General features: G+C 43.4%; 1 protein-coding gene across 3 annotated transcripts in view; it reads left to right on the top strand.

Annotated features, from left to right (window-relative positions):
• The window catches only part of ntng1b (netrin g1b), a 64,714-nt gene that overhangs the window by 16,935 nt on the left and 28,954 nt on the right, over positions 1 to 18,825 (top strand). For all 3 annotated transcript variants that reach the window (XM_065276090.1, XM_065276091.1, XM_065276089.1), the window contains exon 3: positions 16,415 to 17,058. In XM_065276090.1, the coding sequence (XP_065132162.1) occupies positions 16,415 to 17,058 (644 nt within the window). The remainder of the gene's footprint in view (positions 1 to 16,414; positions 17,059 to 18,825) is intronic.

Below are 18,825 nucleotides of genomic sequence, written 5' to 3'. Positions count from 1 at the left end.
TAAAGACTAAAAAATATATGTTCCTGCATTTTTGTTTCAGATTCGATCATTAACTAGCGCATTTTGTTGTATTATGCTGGGAATTGATATTAGCTTCACCACAGATATTCATTCCAGTTTGCAGACATTTTTCGTGTTAAAGAGCTGCATAATAACTTTTTGTTGCGATGGGATGAGTCCTCACTACAACAAGCCCCTTACGGCATTGTCCCTGCCTTTTGTTCACACGGGTTGTATTCTGGACATGTTAGGGCAATCTCTTACAGGAGGAATCCCAGAATCAATTTGCATTCACACAGAGGGCACCCTGGCAATTTTCTGGGAATTTTCAACGAGCTGTGTGAATGGGGTTTGTGTGTGCAAACCTGTTAAAATGCCACACAAGCTGGTGTTAAATGAAATAACAAAAGGCACGAAAATGAAATAATAAACACAATCAAATAGATGATCAATCAAATCACAATCTGGGACTTTATTCCTAGACCTTTTCGGTTTGGCCACATAATATTTGTGTAATTTACTAGTGCATGCTGCTTTTTAAATGCAAAAAAACTAGAGAAAAAAAAACATGAAAGTGCAGTGAAATTAATATCAATTAGATAAAAGAGCAGGCAACACTTTTTATTATTTGCATTGTCTTGCCTCCAGAAATAAGTGGGTGAAAAAACGGTTGCGCTCTATTAGCAGCATGACTGGGAAAATCTATCTTTTTTTACATTTGATCTGAATCATGTTTCCTGTGTGACCTAATGCTACAGATCTATAATACCCTATGGCCCTGCAGGGATTTATTTGGCTCAGGTTCTTATCATAATCTTTTCATGTTATGGCCAATGAAGTGATTTCCACATATCCTATTGGCAATCTGTCAGGCCCACACCGGCGATCTTATTCTGCAGCATGTGCAGGTCTCGCTGGCTTGAGAGCGCACCACTGTTTTGCCTCATTTCTTCCATGGTCAGTAGGGGTAAGTCCTGTACCGCAGTAAAGTACCTCAATGACTATGGACCATTAAAGCGCTATTGAGTTTCTGTCAAATCGCCAGCACCCACAATCTCTCACTGTCCCTCCTCTCGGCCCTCTCCATTATCAGGCCCCTGCAGCCAGCACGGCTCAACATCACCACAGATATAGCTAAGATTCCCATGCCCTGACAGAGTCTGCTATAGTTTCGGCCATCTCAAGCTTGCTTAAGGTCTGTGTGAGGCAAGATGTGATGTATCCCTGTGATTCTGATCTAACCCATAACCGTACATCAATATAAGCTTTAGCAATTTTGTTCTTCTGGGAGAGATTGGGAACTCAATCTCATATAGTAGCTTGTGAAAACCCTTGTAGTAATTGAAAAAAAAGTTTTCGCATAAGAGCATGAAAAGGACAGATTGAATTCTTTCTGATGTGTGGTGAGAAAACGTGAGGGGGAAGGAGAATTTTTTAGGTTTCAGACATTGTGCTGACCTGGGGTTGGGTCACAAAAGTATGGTCATAAATGACCTTTAAAAAACACAAAAATAATGGGATTACAATTCTCAATACCAACACAAAGCAACACATTCATTTCATTTAGGAAACTGAATTGCTTGAAAATATTGGCACGCTTCTTTCATAAATTCAACAAGAAGAAGAGAATGATTAATAAGGATGATTAATCAGACATGACAGTGAAGCCAGACCTCCTCAGGCTCTCCCTTGATCAAGAGTCTAAATGGTGAATCTGTATTACAACACTCCCATATTTCATCTGTACAACTGCAGTTTTGCAGTTACAATATTTGCTTTTCTTCAGCTGTCATGATATATTATGAATACACTTACACTACAAAACCAAACACTAAAACAGAGTGCATTTAAACATTGGTTTAAAGCAAACTTACAGAAAATCACACTGTATAGCTAAAAGCATATAAGGGTCCCTGTTGAACAATTTCAATGGAAAACTTTTTTGGATTGTTTAGTGTTTAATAAAGAGTTTGTTTCGTAGGCATTAAGGATGTCTTATGCAGGTACTGACTGTCTGCATGTAACCAATGGGGAATTCAGAGTATACATGGTGTGTAATCTGGAGTTTGATTCTCAAACATTTGGCACCTCAGCTGATTTGTGGGGCAGCTTGAACCTATTCATCAGGTCCTGTTGTCAATGGGCAGTAAATTTATGTCCCTCATCCACATCCTCTGTCCCGGACCACATCAAGAGAGACTAGGGCTGTCAGTCTAACAACCTTAATGTCTATCACGTCTGCTGGTGCGTGTTTTGCTATTCGCCTGGCATCTCTGTGTTTTAATTCATCTTCAAATATACATGAAGTTACAGTTATATCACATTTGTATCCTCATAAAAGTGCTTAAACATTTCTGTTCAGATTTTTGAACATTATAAAGGTCTGACTGTCTGGAATATGTTTTGTCTACTGGCTGCTAAAATTTTGTTTTTATTGAAAAAATATGTTAGTATATTTAAAGTCAAGGCATTAATGAGGGTTTAGCTGTGGTTTATAATATTTTTGTAGTAATTGGTCGTGTTGTGTAACACTGTAAATGTGAAGGCCAGTTAATAGGCACTTGTACAGTGAAACATTGCTTGCTCCAGCAGCAACAAATGTCTAGGAAGGATATTAGGAGGTCAAAAAGTATTGTTTTGTGCTGTTTTTATAAAGAGAGACTTTTCCTGACCTCTGTGATTCTCATGTTTTTATTTACTTTTTTTTTTGTCACATTAGCTATGTTCCCATCCACCTATTTTATGCGCATTTTGGAGATGCGCATAAAAACGCTGGATGAAAATGGCAAGATGTGCATAAACTTGAAAAATGTGCATAAAAATCTTATGCGCATAATTGAGTCAGATACATTTTTTATCCATTAAGAAAACATGCGCATGAACTACCCTGTAAACCCGAACAGTATAATGTACTCATTTAAAATGAATAAACTGTACTCAAACCTGTAAAAATAAGTTTATTAAACTTAAAAGTGTGAGTTCAACGATTTCACCGCTTTGAGTTTCACAAATTCGAATAAATATAATTTAGCTACATTTTAATTTATAACTTCCAAGCAGGTCATTTTAATACACAGCCTCATTTTCACAAACACTGCACATAATTGGTTGTAATGAGTTTTATGGCATTCAATCTGACAGTTTAAGCTTAGAAAGAGTCTGTCACAGCAAATTTACGTCAGGTTAACTATAAATTAAAAAGATTGGTTGAGAAGGATTTCCAGTTCCCATGAATGCTTTGCATGAGCTCGCAGTACAAGAGCATTTTTTTAATTATTAATTGATATTTTATGTGGTTTTCCGTAAAAAGAAAGACTCATTTGCGTTTAACATTCATTTATGTTTGAGGTTTAGAAGTGTTTGCTATTTTTTATTTTTGTGTTTACCATTGTTCAGAAGTAGTGCCTGTGCTTAGACTGTAGGTCGGATATGTGTTGCTTCATATAAACAGTAACTATGTCAAGTGAATGCCAGCACCGAGCTTGGTCACTTCACACATACTGTACAAACACTGTTCTTAGTTTCATGAGTCACATTGTCTGTTTTTGTGACTTGTGAACAAAAAAAAAATAGGAAACACTACTTATTGTAAAATAGCCGTTTTAAGTATAGTGTAAATATTAAATACAATGAAATATAAACTTTATATACATATATATACATATAGATAATATATACATATATATATACATATAGATAATATATACATATATATACATATAGATTATATATATATATATATATATAGATTATATATATATATATATAGATTATATATATATATATATATATATATATATATATATATATATATATATATATATATATATATATATATATATATATATATATATATATATAAATGTATAATGAGATATTCCAATTGTGCCAAAAGTTGCATGGAAACATGGCTATTGATGATGATTATTGTGTCACACACATGTGACAACATAAATATTTGCAAAAAAACAATATTTGTAACTCCAAACTTCAGATTTCTTTCATTGTTTAAATGTTATTTACTGAATTCTAAAAACATGCTGGGCTGTTTGTAACCCAGGCTGAATAAATATTGAACAGAACACAGCGCTGGGTTAAAAATTACCCAATGTTGCCCATGGTTGGTTAAGCAACAACCCAGGGGTGCGTTTCCCAACCAAAGACGTAACTCATTGTTGAACGACCATAGTATGATGCATGGTTGGAGAAACAAACTACCTTGTCACGACTGTTCCCCGAAAGCATAGTAACTTTGTTGCACATTCGTTGTTTGAACCATGTTGGTTTAACAACAAAGTTGATGATGTCACGTGGGAGGTGAAGTACTAATTAATCTGTGCAAATGTATTTAATGTCAGATTATTTCTGTAAATAACATATATTCCATCGGAAGACTGATTATTGTTATCGTGATTTAGTTATCTGTTGTATATTTTAAAGATATTTAATTCACGCGCAAGTTCCCTCTAACGTCACTCCTCACAGGGATTCCCCAGGGTCTTAATGCTGTGTTCCAGGCAACCTGTAACCCGTAAATCACGACTTCAAAACCACGACTCACGACTCTAAACTGGGAGTACATCGATCTAGTACGAGTTCACGGGTGGGAAGTCACGGGTTTGACTGCCGTTCCAGTGCACTTTCACAGGTAGAAGGTTGTAAAAACACGAGTTACAGGCTGCCTGGAACGCTTACTCCCAGTTCAGAGTCGTGAGTCGTGGTTTTGAAGTTGTAATTCACGGGCTCAAAAACTTGCCTGGAACGCAGCATAAAGTTCGTAGTTCTCGCACACGCGCAGTTTTCAAATGCAGCGCTTTCATTCTGTTTACAAATTTAAAGGCGTAAAATAAAATTGTAATATATTTCGAATGATGGATATAGACTGTACTACATGTTTTTTTGCTTATTTTGTTCAAAAGCATGATCAACGTAAGTCTACATATGATGATAACATGGACATTGCTTCTAACGACAGGTAAAGAGCTGTCGTTCCCACGACACAAGTTAGCAAAGCAGTTTGCGAATGTTCGTTTGAACGATGGTTTCGGGAAACACCAAATCGTTGAACGAAGTTAGTAACGATGGAACTTAGGATGTTCGTTGGCTAATGATGCTTTTGGGAAACGCAACCCAGCATTAGGTCTTTTAACCCAGATTTGTGTTCTGTGCAATATTTCTCAAAAACAACACAGCTTTTTTTAAGTGTGGTATTATAGTATAATGCATTAAAAAACATTAAATTAATAAAATTTATAACAATGGCAAATTGTAAAAAATTTAAAAGAAATTTAAATGAAAATTCACTTAAAATGAATAATTGTAATAATAACAAAAGCTTGTTGATTTTTTTCAATATTATAAAAAATATACACAACCTCTTACTTATATACTGAAAGGCTTTTTCAATAAACAAATGATTCAACACGTGATATGTAAAATATGGTTGAATTCTACAGTTCTGTACCATAATTCACTTCATTTTTGAACACAGCTTGTTAAAAAAATTCCTGACGCTCTTAGGGTAAGTTGGGGTAATAACATTGAACACTTTCATCAGAGCTCACAAATACTCCAATTAGCGCCGGCTTGTATGATGAATGCCCTAACACCCTCAGTTCAAACCAGCGGCCCGCTCTTCCTGTCTCAGTCAGACACAATATTGGATTGCCCCTGTAGCTTTACGAGGCAGGACCTCATTAGCGACCGGTCTGACGTGACCTTTCTGTTGAAGTGTCTGTGATGTGCACTTCTGTGGTGGTACTCTAATCAACAGGGATTAATAGAAAGCAGCTTTAGAAATTACTGCTGTGGTCTAGTGGTGCTGATGGAGATGTCAACTATTCTAATGAGCAACGCCAGCACTGTCTCTGCCTGCCTCTCCTCCTCTAACAGAGGCCGTGCATGATATGGAATACAATCTACATCGATTGTTCAATAGCCACCTTCAACACTGGCCACTCTATACCTAAGTGTAAAGATAAGAGAGAGAGTATTGATCGCGATGCTTTTGGTTAGGGTACAGCTGCACAATAATCCACTGGAAGGTCTCTGACACTCTTTGTCACCATTAAGCCACTGAGTTTTAGCGGCATCAGTCTGTGTGTGTGTGTTGTGATCGGGCGGAAAGAGAAATCAATAGTGCGGTGTGTCACATGTGCAGGTGGCTCTGATTTAAATTCACACACAAAGGGGAAAAGGTAATTCAATATCACATTCCAACAGGCTTAACCGAATAGTTCACCCAGATGTTAAAACCCTGCCGTTATTTACTCCATATCTGTAGGTATCAAACCCATAAGGTTATTTTACAGTGGAACACAAAAGCAATTTGTTATGAAGCTCTTGTTTTTGCTTCAAATCTGCTTAAAGGAATATTCCACTTTCATAAGCAAAAATACAGATAATTTACTCACGCCCCATGTTATCAAAGATGTCAAAGATGTCTGAAAAAAATGACTATTTTTGAATAAAACATTCCAGGATTTTTCTCCATATATAGTGGACTTTAGTGGACCTCAACAGTTTGCGGTTACAATGCAGTTTAAAATTGAAGTTTCAAACGGCTCTAAACAATCTTAACCGAAGCATAAGGGTCTTATCCACTGATCTATATAAATGACTGGATTGCGCATGACGTCACACTTGTGAAGCCACCGCGCCGCCATGTTGGTATACCCAAACATTCTATTAAATCAATGGACGTTATCAGATTTTAATGATAAAACATCACTTTATTCGTCTTCGGTTTTATATGTGAACTTACCCTGTACATTATTACAACACAAACGTCCTAAGCATGTAAATAGTTATTTACTGAAAGTTGTATATTTTGCGTTTTAATCAGTTGCAGAATCAAATGCAGAAGGCCGGTCACTACCTGTTCCTTAACCCACGATAGTGAAGCAGCGAACTGGGGAAGCGTCTAAACTGAGCGGAGCTAGAACACTGCGGAAGCCATCCCCTAAGAAGGTTGAATGGATGACATAAAATTATGAAACAACCGAAGGTTGCTCATAAAAGTCTCTGAACAAAACATAGTATGCAGAGAGATGCAGAGCAGGCTCTGCTAAGGAAAACGTGGAGGATTAGTACCCCACGGAGTATACACACAAATGAACCCCACGTAGGGGACAAATGTGGACGCCTAGCCTACACAGGTTTACAGAGAATACATCAGTGATAGGTTGACAGCGGATGCTCCGCAACACCAGCTATCAGGGCGGTGGAGGAGAGGCAAAAACAGTTTTTTAGACGTTTTTGCCCCGATGGCCTTCCATATTGGTGCAGATGTGCAGCACCAAAATAGAGGCTCCAAGCCGACACACGAGCCGACCCTCGGCATTCTTAACTAGTTAGTAGAAAGAACCCGAGTGGAAACCGGTTCGACACGAACACTATAGAATCTTGTGAACGTATTAGGTGTCGCCCAGCCTGCAGCTCTACAAATATCTGTTAGCGAGGAACCGCGAGCCAGTGCCCAAGATGATGCCACACTGCGTGTAGAGTGAGCACGTAAATTAAATGGACAAGGCACATTCTGCTTTTGATATGCAAGGGCTATAGTATCCACAATCCAATGGGACATCCTCTGCTTGGTGACAGCTTTTCCTTTCTGCTGACCACCGTAACAAACAAAGAGCTGATCTGAGGTCCTAAAACTTTGCGTCCTGTCTATATACACACGTAGTGCACGAACAGGGCATAACAAAGCCGTGGCTGGGTCTGCCTCCTCCAAAGGCAGCGCTTGGAGGTTCACCACTTGATCTCTGAAAGGAGTGGTGGGAACTTTGGGCACAAAGCCGGGCCGGGGTCTCAGTGTTACGCTGGATGCAGCCGGCCCGAACTGAAGGCACGATTCATCGACCGAAAATGCATGAATATCCCCTATCCTCTTAATAGAAGCCAAAGCAAGGAGAGTTAATGTTTTCATAGTAAGAAATTTAACACTCACACTATGCAGAGGCTCAAATGGGGCTTCCTGGAGTGATTTCAGCACCAAGGACAGGTCCCATGGAGGAATAGAGGGAGGACGCGAAGGATTCAGTCTTCGAGCGCCTCTAAGAAATCTAATGACCAGGTCGTGCTGACCCACTGTCCTACCGTTTACGGGTGAATGGTGAGCTGATATCGCAGCTATATCGACCTTAATAGTGGATGGTGACAGCCTATTCTCCAAACGGCGCTGGAGATATAAAAGCACAACACTAATCGGGCATTCTCGGGGGTTTTCACTTTGGGAAGAACACCAGTCGACAAACAGGTTCCATTTAAGCGCGTAAGCCTGTCTCGTAGACGGCGCTCGCGCTGCAGCAATAGTGTTAGATACCTCTTGCGGTAAATCACTCAAATCCTCCGTGCCCCGTCCAGAGACCACACATGGAGGTTCCACAGGTCGGGGCGCGGGTGCCATAATGTGCCCTCTTGTTGAGAAAGAAGGTCCTTCCTCAGGGGAATCTTCCAAGGAGGGGCTGTCGCGAGGAGAGAGAGTTCTGGAAACCAACTCCTGGTTGTCCAATACGGTGCCACCAACAGCACGCTCTCCTCGTCCTCCCGGATTTTGCATAGGGTTTGCGCAATGAGGCTCACCGGAGGGAACGCGTATTTGCGCATGTTTCGCGGCCAGCTGTGTGCCAATGCATCCACGCCGAGCGAGTCGTCGGCTAGTGAATAGAACAGGCGACAATGGGTCGTCTCTGGGGAAGCAAACAGATCTATCTGCGCTTTGCCGAAACGTCTCCAAATCTGCTGAACCGCAATGGGGTGGAGTCGCCATTCGCCGGGACGCGCAGCCCGAGAGAGCGCATCCGCCTCTACATTGAGCGTGCCCGGGATGTAAATGGCACGAAGAGACCTCAAATTCTTCTGACTCCAAGTGAGGAGATGACGGGCGAGATGCGACAGGTGACGCGAGCGTAAACCGCCTTGACGATTGATGTACGCCACGGTCGCAGTGTTGTCTGTGCGAACTAATACATCTTTGCCCTGTAACTCGTTGCTGAAACGGACGAGCGCAAGATATACAGCCCACATTTCTCGGCAATTTATGTGCCAATGCAGCTGGGGTGCCGTCCAGACCCCCGAAGCCGCAAGCCCATCGTACGTGGCCCCCCACCCCGTGTCCGAAGCATCTGTGCATACTATTGCATGCCTGGAGACCTGTCTCAGAGGCACACCGGCTCGGAGAAACGCACGGTCTGACCACGGAGTGAAAGTGCGACGACACGCAGGTGTAATGATAACACGGTGAATGCCGCGCAGCCACGCTCTCCTCGGGACTCGATCGTGAAGCCAATGCTGAAGCGGTCGCATATGAAGCAGTCCGAGCGGAGTTACAGCTGCGGCTGCTGCCATATGCCCCAGGAGCTTCTGAAATTGTTTCAGCGGGACCGCGCTCTTGCTCTTGAATGTATTCAGGCAAGTCAGAATCGACTGTACACGCGCTTCTGTTAGACGAGCTGTCAAATCGATCGAGTCCAGTTCCATACCGAGAAAAGAGATTCTCTGCACGGGGCAAAGCTTGCTCTTTTCCCAGTTGACCCGAAGACCCAAACGAGCGAGGTGTTTTAAAGTTAAATCTCTGTGATCGCACAGCGTCTGACGTGTTTGAGCTATTATTAGCCAATCGTCCAGATACGCGAGAATGCGCACACCTCTCTCTCTCAGGGGTTTTAAAGCCCCCTCCACTACTTTGGTGAATACACGGGGCGACAGAGAGAGCCCGAATGGGAGGACTTTGTACTGGTATGCTCGCCCCTCGAACGCAAAGCGGAGAAACGGCCTGTGCCGGGGGAGAATCGATACATGAAAGTACGCGTCCTTCAGGTCGATAGATGCGAACCAATCGTTTGGACGAATGCATGGAAATATGCGTTTGGGCGTCAGCATCTTGAACGGCATTCTGTGAAGTGCACGGTTCAGCGAACGCAGGTCCAGGATCGGTCGCAAGCCGCCGCTTTTCTTGGGTACAATAAAGTAAGGGCTGTAAAACCCCGACCTCATCTCGGCTGGAGGGACCGGCTGGATCGCGTCTTTCGCCAATAAGACAGCGATCTCCGCACGGAGGACGTGCGCATCGGCAGCTCTCACCGTAGTGAAACGAACGCCGGAGAATTTGGGGGGACGCCGGGCAAATTGGATCGCGTAGCCGAGACGAATCGTGCGTAAAAGCCAACGCGACGGGCTGGGAAGCTGTTCCCACGCCCCCAGACACCGTGCGAGAGGAACTAAAGGCACGATCGGTGTACCCGCGGCGGGCGCAACGGAGGTGATCGCCGGTGTGTGCGTATTGGCCGCACCGACAGTAGTGTTGTGCATGATAACACTCACCTGAGTCCGCTGCTGGGTGGGTGAGTAAGGGAGGCTCTGCTGAAGACACCTCACGCCACTCGATGCACCCTCTGGCGAAGGGGGAGGAAGACGATGGGTTATGAGCCCGTGATGGTCTTCTCTCCCCTGAGAAGTCAGAGAGCGCGATGGGGTTATGAGCCCGTGCGTTGCTCTCGAACTCCTCTGATGAGTCGGAGAACGAGGGGGGGTTATGAGCCCGCTCGTGTCTCCGGCGCTCATCTGAAGACCTAGAGATGGAAGTGGAATTCGCTCTTTTTGTGGAATTGTGGGTGCCGACTGAAAAGTCGGCGGAACAGAAAAATGAAACAAAAGATTCCCCAACCGGCCCTCCTCCGGTGGGGGGAGTGGTGCCTTCACCATCTCCCGAAGAGCGATCCCCTCCATCTCTAGGTCGCCCGTCTCAGGGCCGCTTCGATCTCCTCTTTCCACCCTTCGGAGCGGGCTGAGCGGGCGGGGCGGGCTGCTGGCGACCGGTTCCTCGCTTCTTAGAAGAGCCCCGGGGAGGAACGGAGGCGGCCGCCGCAGGACGCCCTCGGCGAGGAGCAGGCTGAGGCGCCGACGTGGACGGGGCAGGCGCAGGACGCTTCCGACGCGGCATGATTTGAGCTATGGCCTCAGTCTGCTTCTTGGCCGCGGAGAATTGCTGCGCAAACTCCTCGACCGTCTCGCCGAACAGGCCGGTCTGGGAAACCGGAGCATTCAGGAGCCGGGTTTTATCAGCATCCTTCATGTCCGCCAGACACAGCCAGAGATGGCGTTCCTGGACTACCAGGGTAGACATCGCACGCCCGACGGCGCGTGCGGTGACCTTGGTCGCACGAAGCGCCAGATCAGTGGCCGCACGCAGTTCAGAGAACTCCGCCGAGTCGTGACCTCCCGCGTGCAGGTCCCTCAGAGCCTTAGCCTGATGAACCTGCAGCAATGCCATGGCATGCAGGGCTGAAGCTGCCTCCCCACAAGCTTTGTAAGCAGCACCGGTCAGCGCCGACGACTGCTTACAAGCCCGTGAGGGGAGAGTAGGCTGGTCCCGCCAGGAGGAAGCGACACCGGCCGGACACAACTGCATCGCGACCGGCCGCTCCACTGACGGGATACCAGTATACCCCCTGGCATCTCCACCCTCGAGAGAGGTGAGGGGTGAAGGCTGAAACGGCCGGTTCCGGGCGGAAAACGGGGTTTTCCACGACCGCGTCAGCTCTTCATGCACCTCGGGGAAGAAGGGCACCGGGGGCGAGGACTGAGAAGCCCTGGCACCCCCGAAGTACCAATCATCGAGGCGGGACGGTTCAGGTGGGGGAGGTTCAGTCCACTCCAAGCCGACCGCCGCCGCCGCCCGAGCGAGCATGGCTGCCATCTCGGGGTCGAACGCAGGACCCGCAACCCGACCCGAAGGCGGGAGCGGATCTGGATCGACGTCCGAGGCTGACAACCCCCCCTCCGACGTTACGGTGGACATCGCGTCCGGTGGAGGCTCGACAGAGCGCGAGGACACCGTAGAACACGGGCCGCTCGTCTCCATCGGGACCTCCGCTGGCAACGGATCAGGGCGCTGGGAGCTGCTGGACGAACCAGCAGACCGACCCAGCACCGTTATACGGAGGTCATCCTTCGCAAGTTTGGTAGCTGCGCCCTTAGCAGCACCAGACTTGGAAGGCGGGTGCCGTTCCCGGAGAAACGACACCCGTCTCCGCAAATCCGCCATAGTCATGCCCTCACAAGTGGAGCATGAACTATCACGCAACGCTGCCTCTGCGTGCTGGAGCCCCAGACACGAAACACAGCGCTCGTGGCCATCCCGGGGAGCGATGAACACACCGCATCCAGAAACGGAACACGGGCGGAATGCCATCTTTAAAAAGACGCACCCGACCGTGACACGAATGAGTGACTGTCTTTAAAAAGACACAAAGCTCAAACGTGCTGCTCTTTTAGGGAAATCACTCTTTTTGTGCGAGCTGGTGAAACACACAGGGAGAGGCAAACGCACTCACTCAACTCAAGTCTTAAAAGGGACAGAGAGAGAGAGAGAGAAAGGGTGGAGAAAACACTGCGAGCCTCCGCTGAGGTGTCTTTGCCCAACCAACTTCAGCAAGCTGAGATCTTTTTCCTCCAAGAACAGGGATCTACGAAGATCAGTATAGCTTCTCGAGAGCAGATGTCTGCCGGCTTCGAAGCAAAAAGCTAATTTGGTATTGTGCACCTGCGGCTTATATACGCACCTGGCGGGGCGGCGCCGGCATTATGCAAATACCTGCATGCCAAGTTCATTGGCGTTTCTTATAGTTCTCGAAGTAGATAGGTCACCCGCGGAGCGGTTCCCAATTCGTCGGTCACGACGTGACGTCGTAGTGACCGACTGAAAGGGAACACCAGAATTAACAAATAATTAACGTACACATATCCTTAAAATAAACCTTGTGTAACCGATACGCTGTAAAGGGGGTAAATTTTGATCATGATTTTGAATGGAAGTCAATGACGCTCTCTGCTGGTTGGGTATACCAAGATGGCTGCTTGAACTCTGCTCTGGCTTCACCTCACGCAGTTACGTCAAGCGTTCTATGTGCAATCCAGTCATTTATATAGATCAGTGGTCTTATCTAGCAAAATGATCGTCAAAAGCCACAACTACTTGTCTTGCACTAGCCTTGTGAAGCCCCAGCGTGACCCCACACATTACATATTCATTTTTAAAAGTCACGCATGACATCTGCAAAACTACCGCTCCAGTATTTACAAGTTACAAGTGTGGAGAAAGAGGACCATTCCAGCATTGTTGTATGTGAAATTATACTAATTAACATCTTTGTGTCAGTTTATTGTTTAAAATGGACCACGAATATTAATGGTGTCACGATTTCGACTTTAAACCGTAATCAATCGAAATTAAGTCACAAACTCGAACTTCGAATAAAAAAATGGAATCGTTGATGCTGCCACGCCCCTATGTCACGTCCGGTCTGCTTCCCTTGCGGGAGACACCACGCAAGCTACTTTTTACACTTTACATGGGAAACAAAAAACAGCATGCGCCTCCCTCCTCAAAGCACGGGTGCGTGCACAGCAGAGCAGGGTCTGTGACAGGACCGGTCGTTTCTCTTTCACAACAACTTTTTTCAGTTTCTTAAGAGTTATGAAAACAGCATTTAAACATGACTTATTGGGGTATAGTCTCACAATCTCATCTGACGGTAATAAAAGCGCGTTTTTAAGGTGCAAAGTACCTACAGGAATTTTCGTTTTATCAGGTATGTGCGTGTACCATATTTTTCACAGGCAGCACGACTAACATGGCCGGGTTCAAGGTCAGACATTATATTTCATAAAAGTCTAGTCTAAAAATGGCATAGCAATCGAATCGAATCGTGTCCTTAGAATAAAAAAATTTAATCGAATCGAGGATTTGGAGAATCGTGACACCCCTAGCAAACATGCATTTCACATAAGGCGTGACCTTTCGACGTGAATGCGCAAAATGCAGAGGCGGACACTACTTTAAGGATAATTCCGGTATTTAACACTTTGATTCTCATTTCTGGTTTGTTTTGGATGAACTACAGTGATGGACACAGAAATTTTGACAATGGGTCGTGTCTTGAGTTTTTGACTCATTTAGAAGCGTCTTTTGACTGCTTCAGAATGGAAGTCAATGACCATGCACAAACATGTAATTTAAACAACACTTAACGTTCATTTTCAAAACTGTACTACTCACCGAGTGGTTCGTGGTGTTCGTTTTTTCACCCTCGATCAAGGTCAAAGCAAACGTCCTCTTCTTAGAGTTTTTGCTAATAAGACAGTTTACAGCAAAAGTGTGCTCACGCTTTACTGTTTGATTTACAGGACAGCTGCGTTGGTGGTTGCTTAGCAAATAAAAAGCTGCGCCACTTTTAAAGTTACCAAAAAAGGCAATGAGGGGCACCTTGCGCTTCCATGCGTTTAAAATGCATTTGGTGTTATTTGCCCATTGGAGGGTTTTGCAGCGAAAGACAGTCAAATTTGATTAAAAAAACTATTAAATGACTGATGTGACATTTGTGTAAATAAGACATTTCAGTTAGTGACTAATAACCTTTTCATTGCCATTAAAGTGAAATTATTGACCTAAATAAAATAGCCTGATAAATATTAACAAGAAAACATGTCAGACGCCCTTAGAGTGCTTTGCATCTGAACTCCTTAATTACAGGTCATAGTGAACAGGCCAGGATCCAAAAATATTTTTTTTTTGTTAATTTCCAGTCAAATTTAATCTTTCTCACACAAAGCTCTCGCAGGCATGATACAATACTGTGCAAAAGTCTTAGGCCACCACCACCAGACTTGTTGTTTTAGAAGTTTTAATGTCCATTCATATTCATTTTTTAATCTATTTTATTAAGATACAAACAGAAAATATGTATAAAAAATTTTATTTTAAGGACTAAATGTCTTCTTTAGGCATCATCAGTGTTTAGTGTGACCTCTCTTGGCACTAAACACATCTTGAGCGTTTTTGAGCAGAATGAAGTAAAAAGATGAATTTCTTTACAATTAGAAATTAGGATTTATTTTCAATTAGGTTTAAGAGATCCTGCAGTTTCCTGCTATTGCTCAAGCGGAAGGGGAGTTTACCCTAAAAACGTGACACATCAGTTTACATTTTTATACAGTTTTAATACTATATACACGTTTCCTGTATTTTCTGGATGTATTCTATTAAATATACTGAGAAATAATTATATATGATCACTATAACGTTGCAAAAACAACAAATCTAATTCTGGAATGGTGGCCTGAGACTTTTGCACAGTACTTGTTATCCCATGATGTGTCAGAGAGTATGAACTTTTATGATAGTTTTAAGCTGCCAAAGTTCATTGTAGAATGTCTTTGTATGGAAAAAAATAAAATAATTTTATTGCATGGAAAACAAGTATTCGGATTTGGAACAACATGAAGATTACTAAATAAGTTATAAAAATGCTAAGATCTTTTTGATGTGTTTATAATACATGTGATAATTTTGTCTCATAAGCGTTCAAGCCCATGTGGAATTATATAGTCACAACCGCCTTTGCTAAGCACATCATCTTCGTCCTAATCTCCCTCCGGATATTCCTGGCCTAAACAAACACGAGAAACAAATTTGGATCCAACAACACAGAGAAGACAATTAATTTGATGGGAGAAAGCATCACAATCTGTCAGCTTCTCCCCTGACAGCAGTGAAATGATTTCATAAACAACGCAGAATATTTTCTCCCAAGAGTTTATAGATGTTGTTATGCATCTATTGTAATTGTACTCCAGACCTGTTTCTACCTTAACACAAAGCATGATTTATGGCAAATTGCAGGCGATCAAACATTCATACAAGAAAGCTGAAAATGAATGACCGTCTCCTTAAAGTTCATTGCTGATTGTCATTTGCGCTACAGCTCAGAGGTGTGCTGAATGTTAATGAAAGGGTTGATCTGAAACACAGAGGCTCAGCGGTGCAGGGCAGACACATGCCCATGAAAAATGCATGGAGCTCTGTGTGTACCTATAACTTCACTCATCGGAATTCCAATCCCATTCCAACTGGCCAACGAGCAGGAATATCAATTACATTTGCAATTTGGGTGGTTGTGAGTGGGTAACCACTGAGCTTCACACGGTGACTCTCATGAGACAAACTGCACTGAATGCACACAATGAACATTCAGCAACCAATTCAGGAATGATGAGAGTGTCCAGCTTATTGTGTTAATGGAGACTGAAGTTAGATAAAAGTGTTTTAACAAGAAATGTGTTCATTATTAGCCTCTTAATATCTTTACTTAAAATGTGAATCACTAACTCATGGACAATGCCACCATTTGTAATGGTCAGAAATTAAGAGGATTTGGGGAAATATTTAAAAATGTAGGAGCAATGAATGTCCCTATAAACCTTTATGGGTTTGATCCTTTTATAATGACCTGTAGCTGTATGTCATTTCTGCTAAAAAGAAAACTAAAACCACCTCTGAGAACACTAAATGTATGAAAACACCTCTGGAAGTGAAAATTAAAAGATTTTTTTTTCAATCTCTGTGTTCCAGGAAAACCCATATATGTGTAATAATGAATGCGATGCTGAGACAGAGGAGCTCGCCCATCCTCCCGAGCTCATGTTTGACTCCGAGGGACGAAACCCCACAACGTTCTGGCAGTCAACATCCTGGAAGAAATACCCAAAGCCCCTTCAGGTGAACATCACTCTGTCCTGGAACAAAACTATAGAACTCACAGATGACATCGTCCTCACTTTTGAGTCCGGTCGACCTGAGCAAATGGTCTTGGAGAAGTCACTGGATTACGGCCGCACGTGGCAGCCCTACCAGTTTTATGCATCTGATTGTTTGGATGCTTTTACAATGGAGCCAAAAGCAGTCCACCAACTGACCCCGACCTCCATGCTGGAAATCATCTGTACTGAGGCCTATTCAACAGGCTACGTGTGGAAGTATGACAAGACTGTACGTTTTGAGATCAAAGATCGTTTTGCCCTTCTCGCCGGCCCAAGGCTGCACAACATGGCTTCTCTGTACGGGCAGCTGGACACCACCAAGAACCTAAGGGATTTCTTCACGCTCTCTGACCTTCGCATCAGACTCCTACGGCCTGCCACCGGAGCCACGATGGTGGATGAGAACAACCTCTCTAGATACTTCTACGCCATCTCGGACATCAAAGTGCAGGGCAGGTAAGTTATGCCTTTTTTTACTCTGAGGAGCTCCTTGTAATTTAAGTCAGTGTATTTGTTTTTGGAGCAAATCAAGTTTTATCAAACTTCTAAAAACGAGAAATGCATTTTGCAAATTGCATATAACATAAAATGTGTTCATTTTTACGACATAAACTTATTTGCATAATTCACTTAGTGAACTAGAGGATGAAACACAAATAAACATTGCTACTGGCCAGCACAATACAATTTAACCAAATCCCCCATGAGTCATAAGTAACAGAACACGCCTGAGGTACAAAGGGCAACTATAAAATGTCTAAAACTTGTGAAAGATAACACCAAACTTGATCTCTCACAACCAGCACTTTTTTGTGTCAGTCACACAACACGCATATAAAGTGACCACTAATTTTCTGTACTAAAATTAGAAGCCAAGCTGGATAGAGGGACAAAGGCAATAAAGAATAAAATGGACCTCAAAGGTCTCATTCAGCTTGCAAATAAGAGAATAAAGGAAGGCATGAGTTTGAATATTTTCACAAGTCCAATGATGGCAAAACAGAAACAAAAACACAGCAGCTGTTCTCCAAATTGAGATTAGGGCTATTAGAGAGTGGGCTAATTGGAAAGAGACTAATCTACTAATTAAGACCATTTACTGCTGATTAAATAATAACCACTGGGGAGACATCACCATGCAAGTCTGACTGTTGGGTGACATTACTATGACTTTGCATCTGTAATGAATGCTGAGGATATTACATGTAGATGGTATTGCACGTGAGGTTTAAATTCTTCGTTTTGTATAGCTTGACTTTACCTAACACAAAGACTGATAAAAATTACATTTATAATTTAATTTCAAATTAAACAATACTCACATGCTTCCTCATGTGTCAGAGATTGTTTGCTAACTTAGTCACTGAGTGTTGAGTCAATAAACCTATAAATCTGAATTTGGAAAAATTATGCACCTGGAACATTATGGGGCGTACACACCAAACGCGAAATATGTATTCTCTTCATGTTCCTCGCTTAATATTACTCACTGGACTTAACTTTGGGTCATGCGCATGTTTGCTAAAATCGCACCACCCAATTTGTGTCATTCACATCCCCCTCCACGAATTTGTGTCTATTCACATCTTTGCTATGACTTTGTATGTAATCTACTCGAGCAAATCGTTTAATTCGCGTTTGGTGTGCATGCCCCCATTATGCTGCTTACACACCAAACGTGGAGCATTGCGATAATCGCTCTAGATTACTCGCGGGATTTAACTTTGTGTCATACGAATTTTTTGCTTGAGTTTAATATTTTCAACTGGTGCAAAAACGCGTTAAAAGGCGAATAGTGCCTGTTTTTGCGGCAATTGGACCACCCAATTCGCGTCATTCACATCCCTCCGAAACGAATTTGTGTCTTTTCATGTCTTTGCAATGACTTTGTTTGGTGTGTACACCCCATTATGCTGCGTACACACCAAATGTGAAGCACTGCATTCCTCGCTCTAGATTGCTCGCGGGATTTAACTTCGTGTCATGCAATTTTTTTAAGCCCGTTTTAAGGCGAATAGCGGTTCACGAGTTTACACGTGTCCGGGGAGGGCTCCGAGCTCGGAATATGGCCCGAACCCAGAGAACCCCCCCCCTTTAATCACTGGGAGAAGAACCCAAACTAGAGTGAGGTGAGGGGGTGGTGGAGGGATGCTGTTGAACTTGTCGCGGGATAGAGGTGAGAGACGGCTTTATATACCGGTCTTCTCTTCATTGATTGGTTGA

Source organism: Paramisgurnus dabryanus, chromosome 6 (assembly GCF_030506205.2).
Source record: "Paramisgurnus dabryanus chromosome 6, PD_genome_1.1, whole genome shotgun sequence".
Classification (NCBI taxonomy): Eukaryota; Metazoa; Chordata; class Actinopteri; order Cypriniformes; family Cobitidae; genus Paramisgurnus; species Paramisgurnus dabryanus.
Note: the sequence above shows the minus strand (reverse complement) of the source record. Positions and strands in the feature narration are given on the sequence as shown.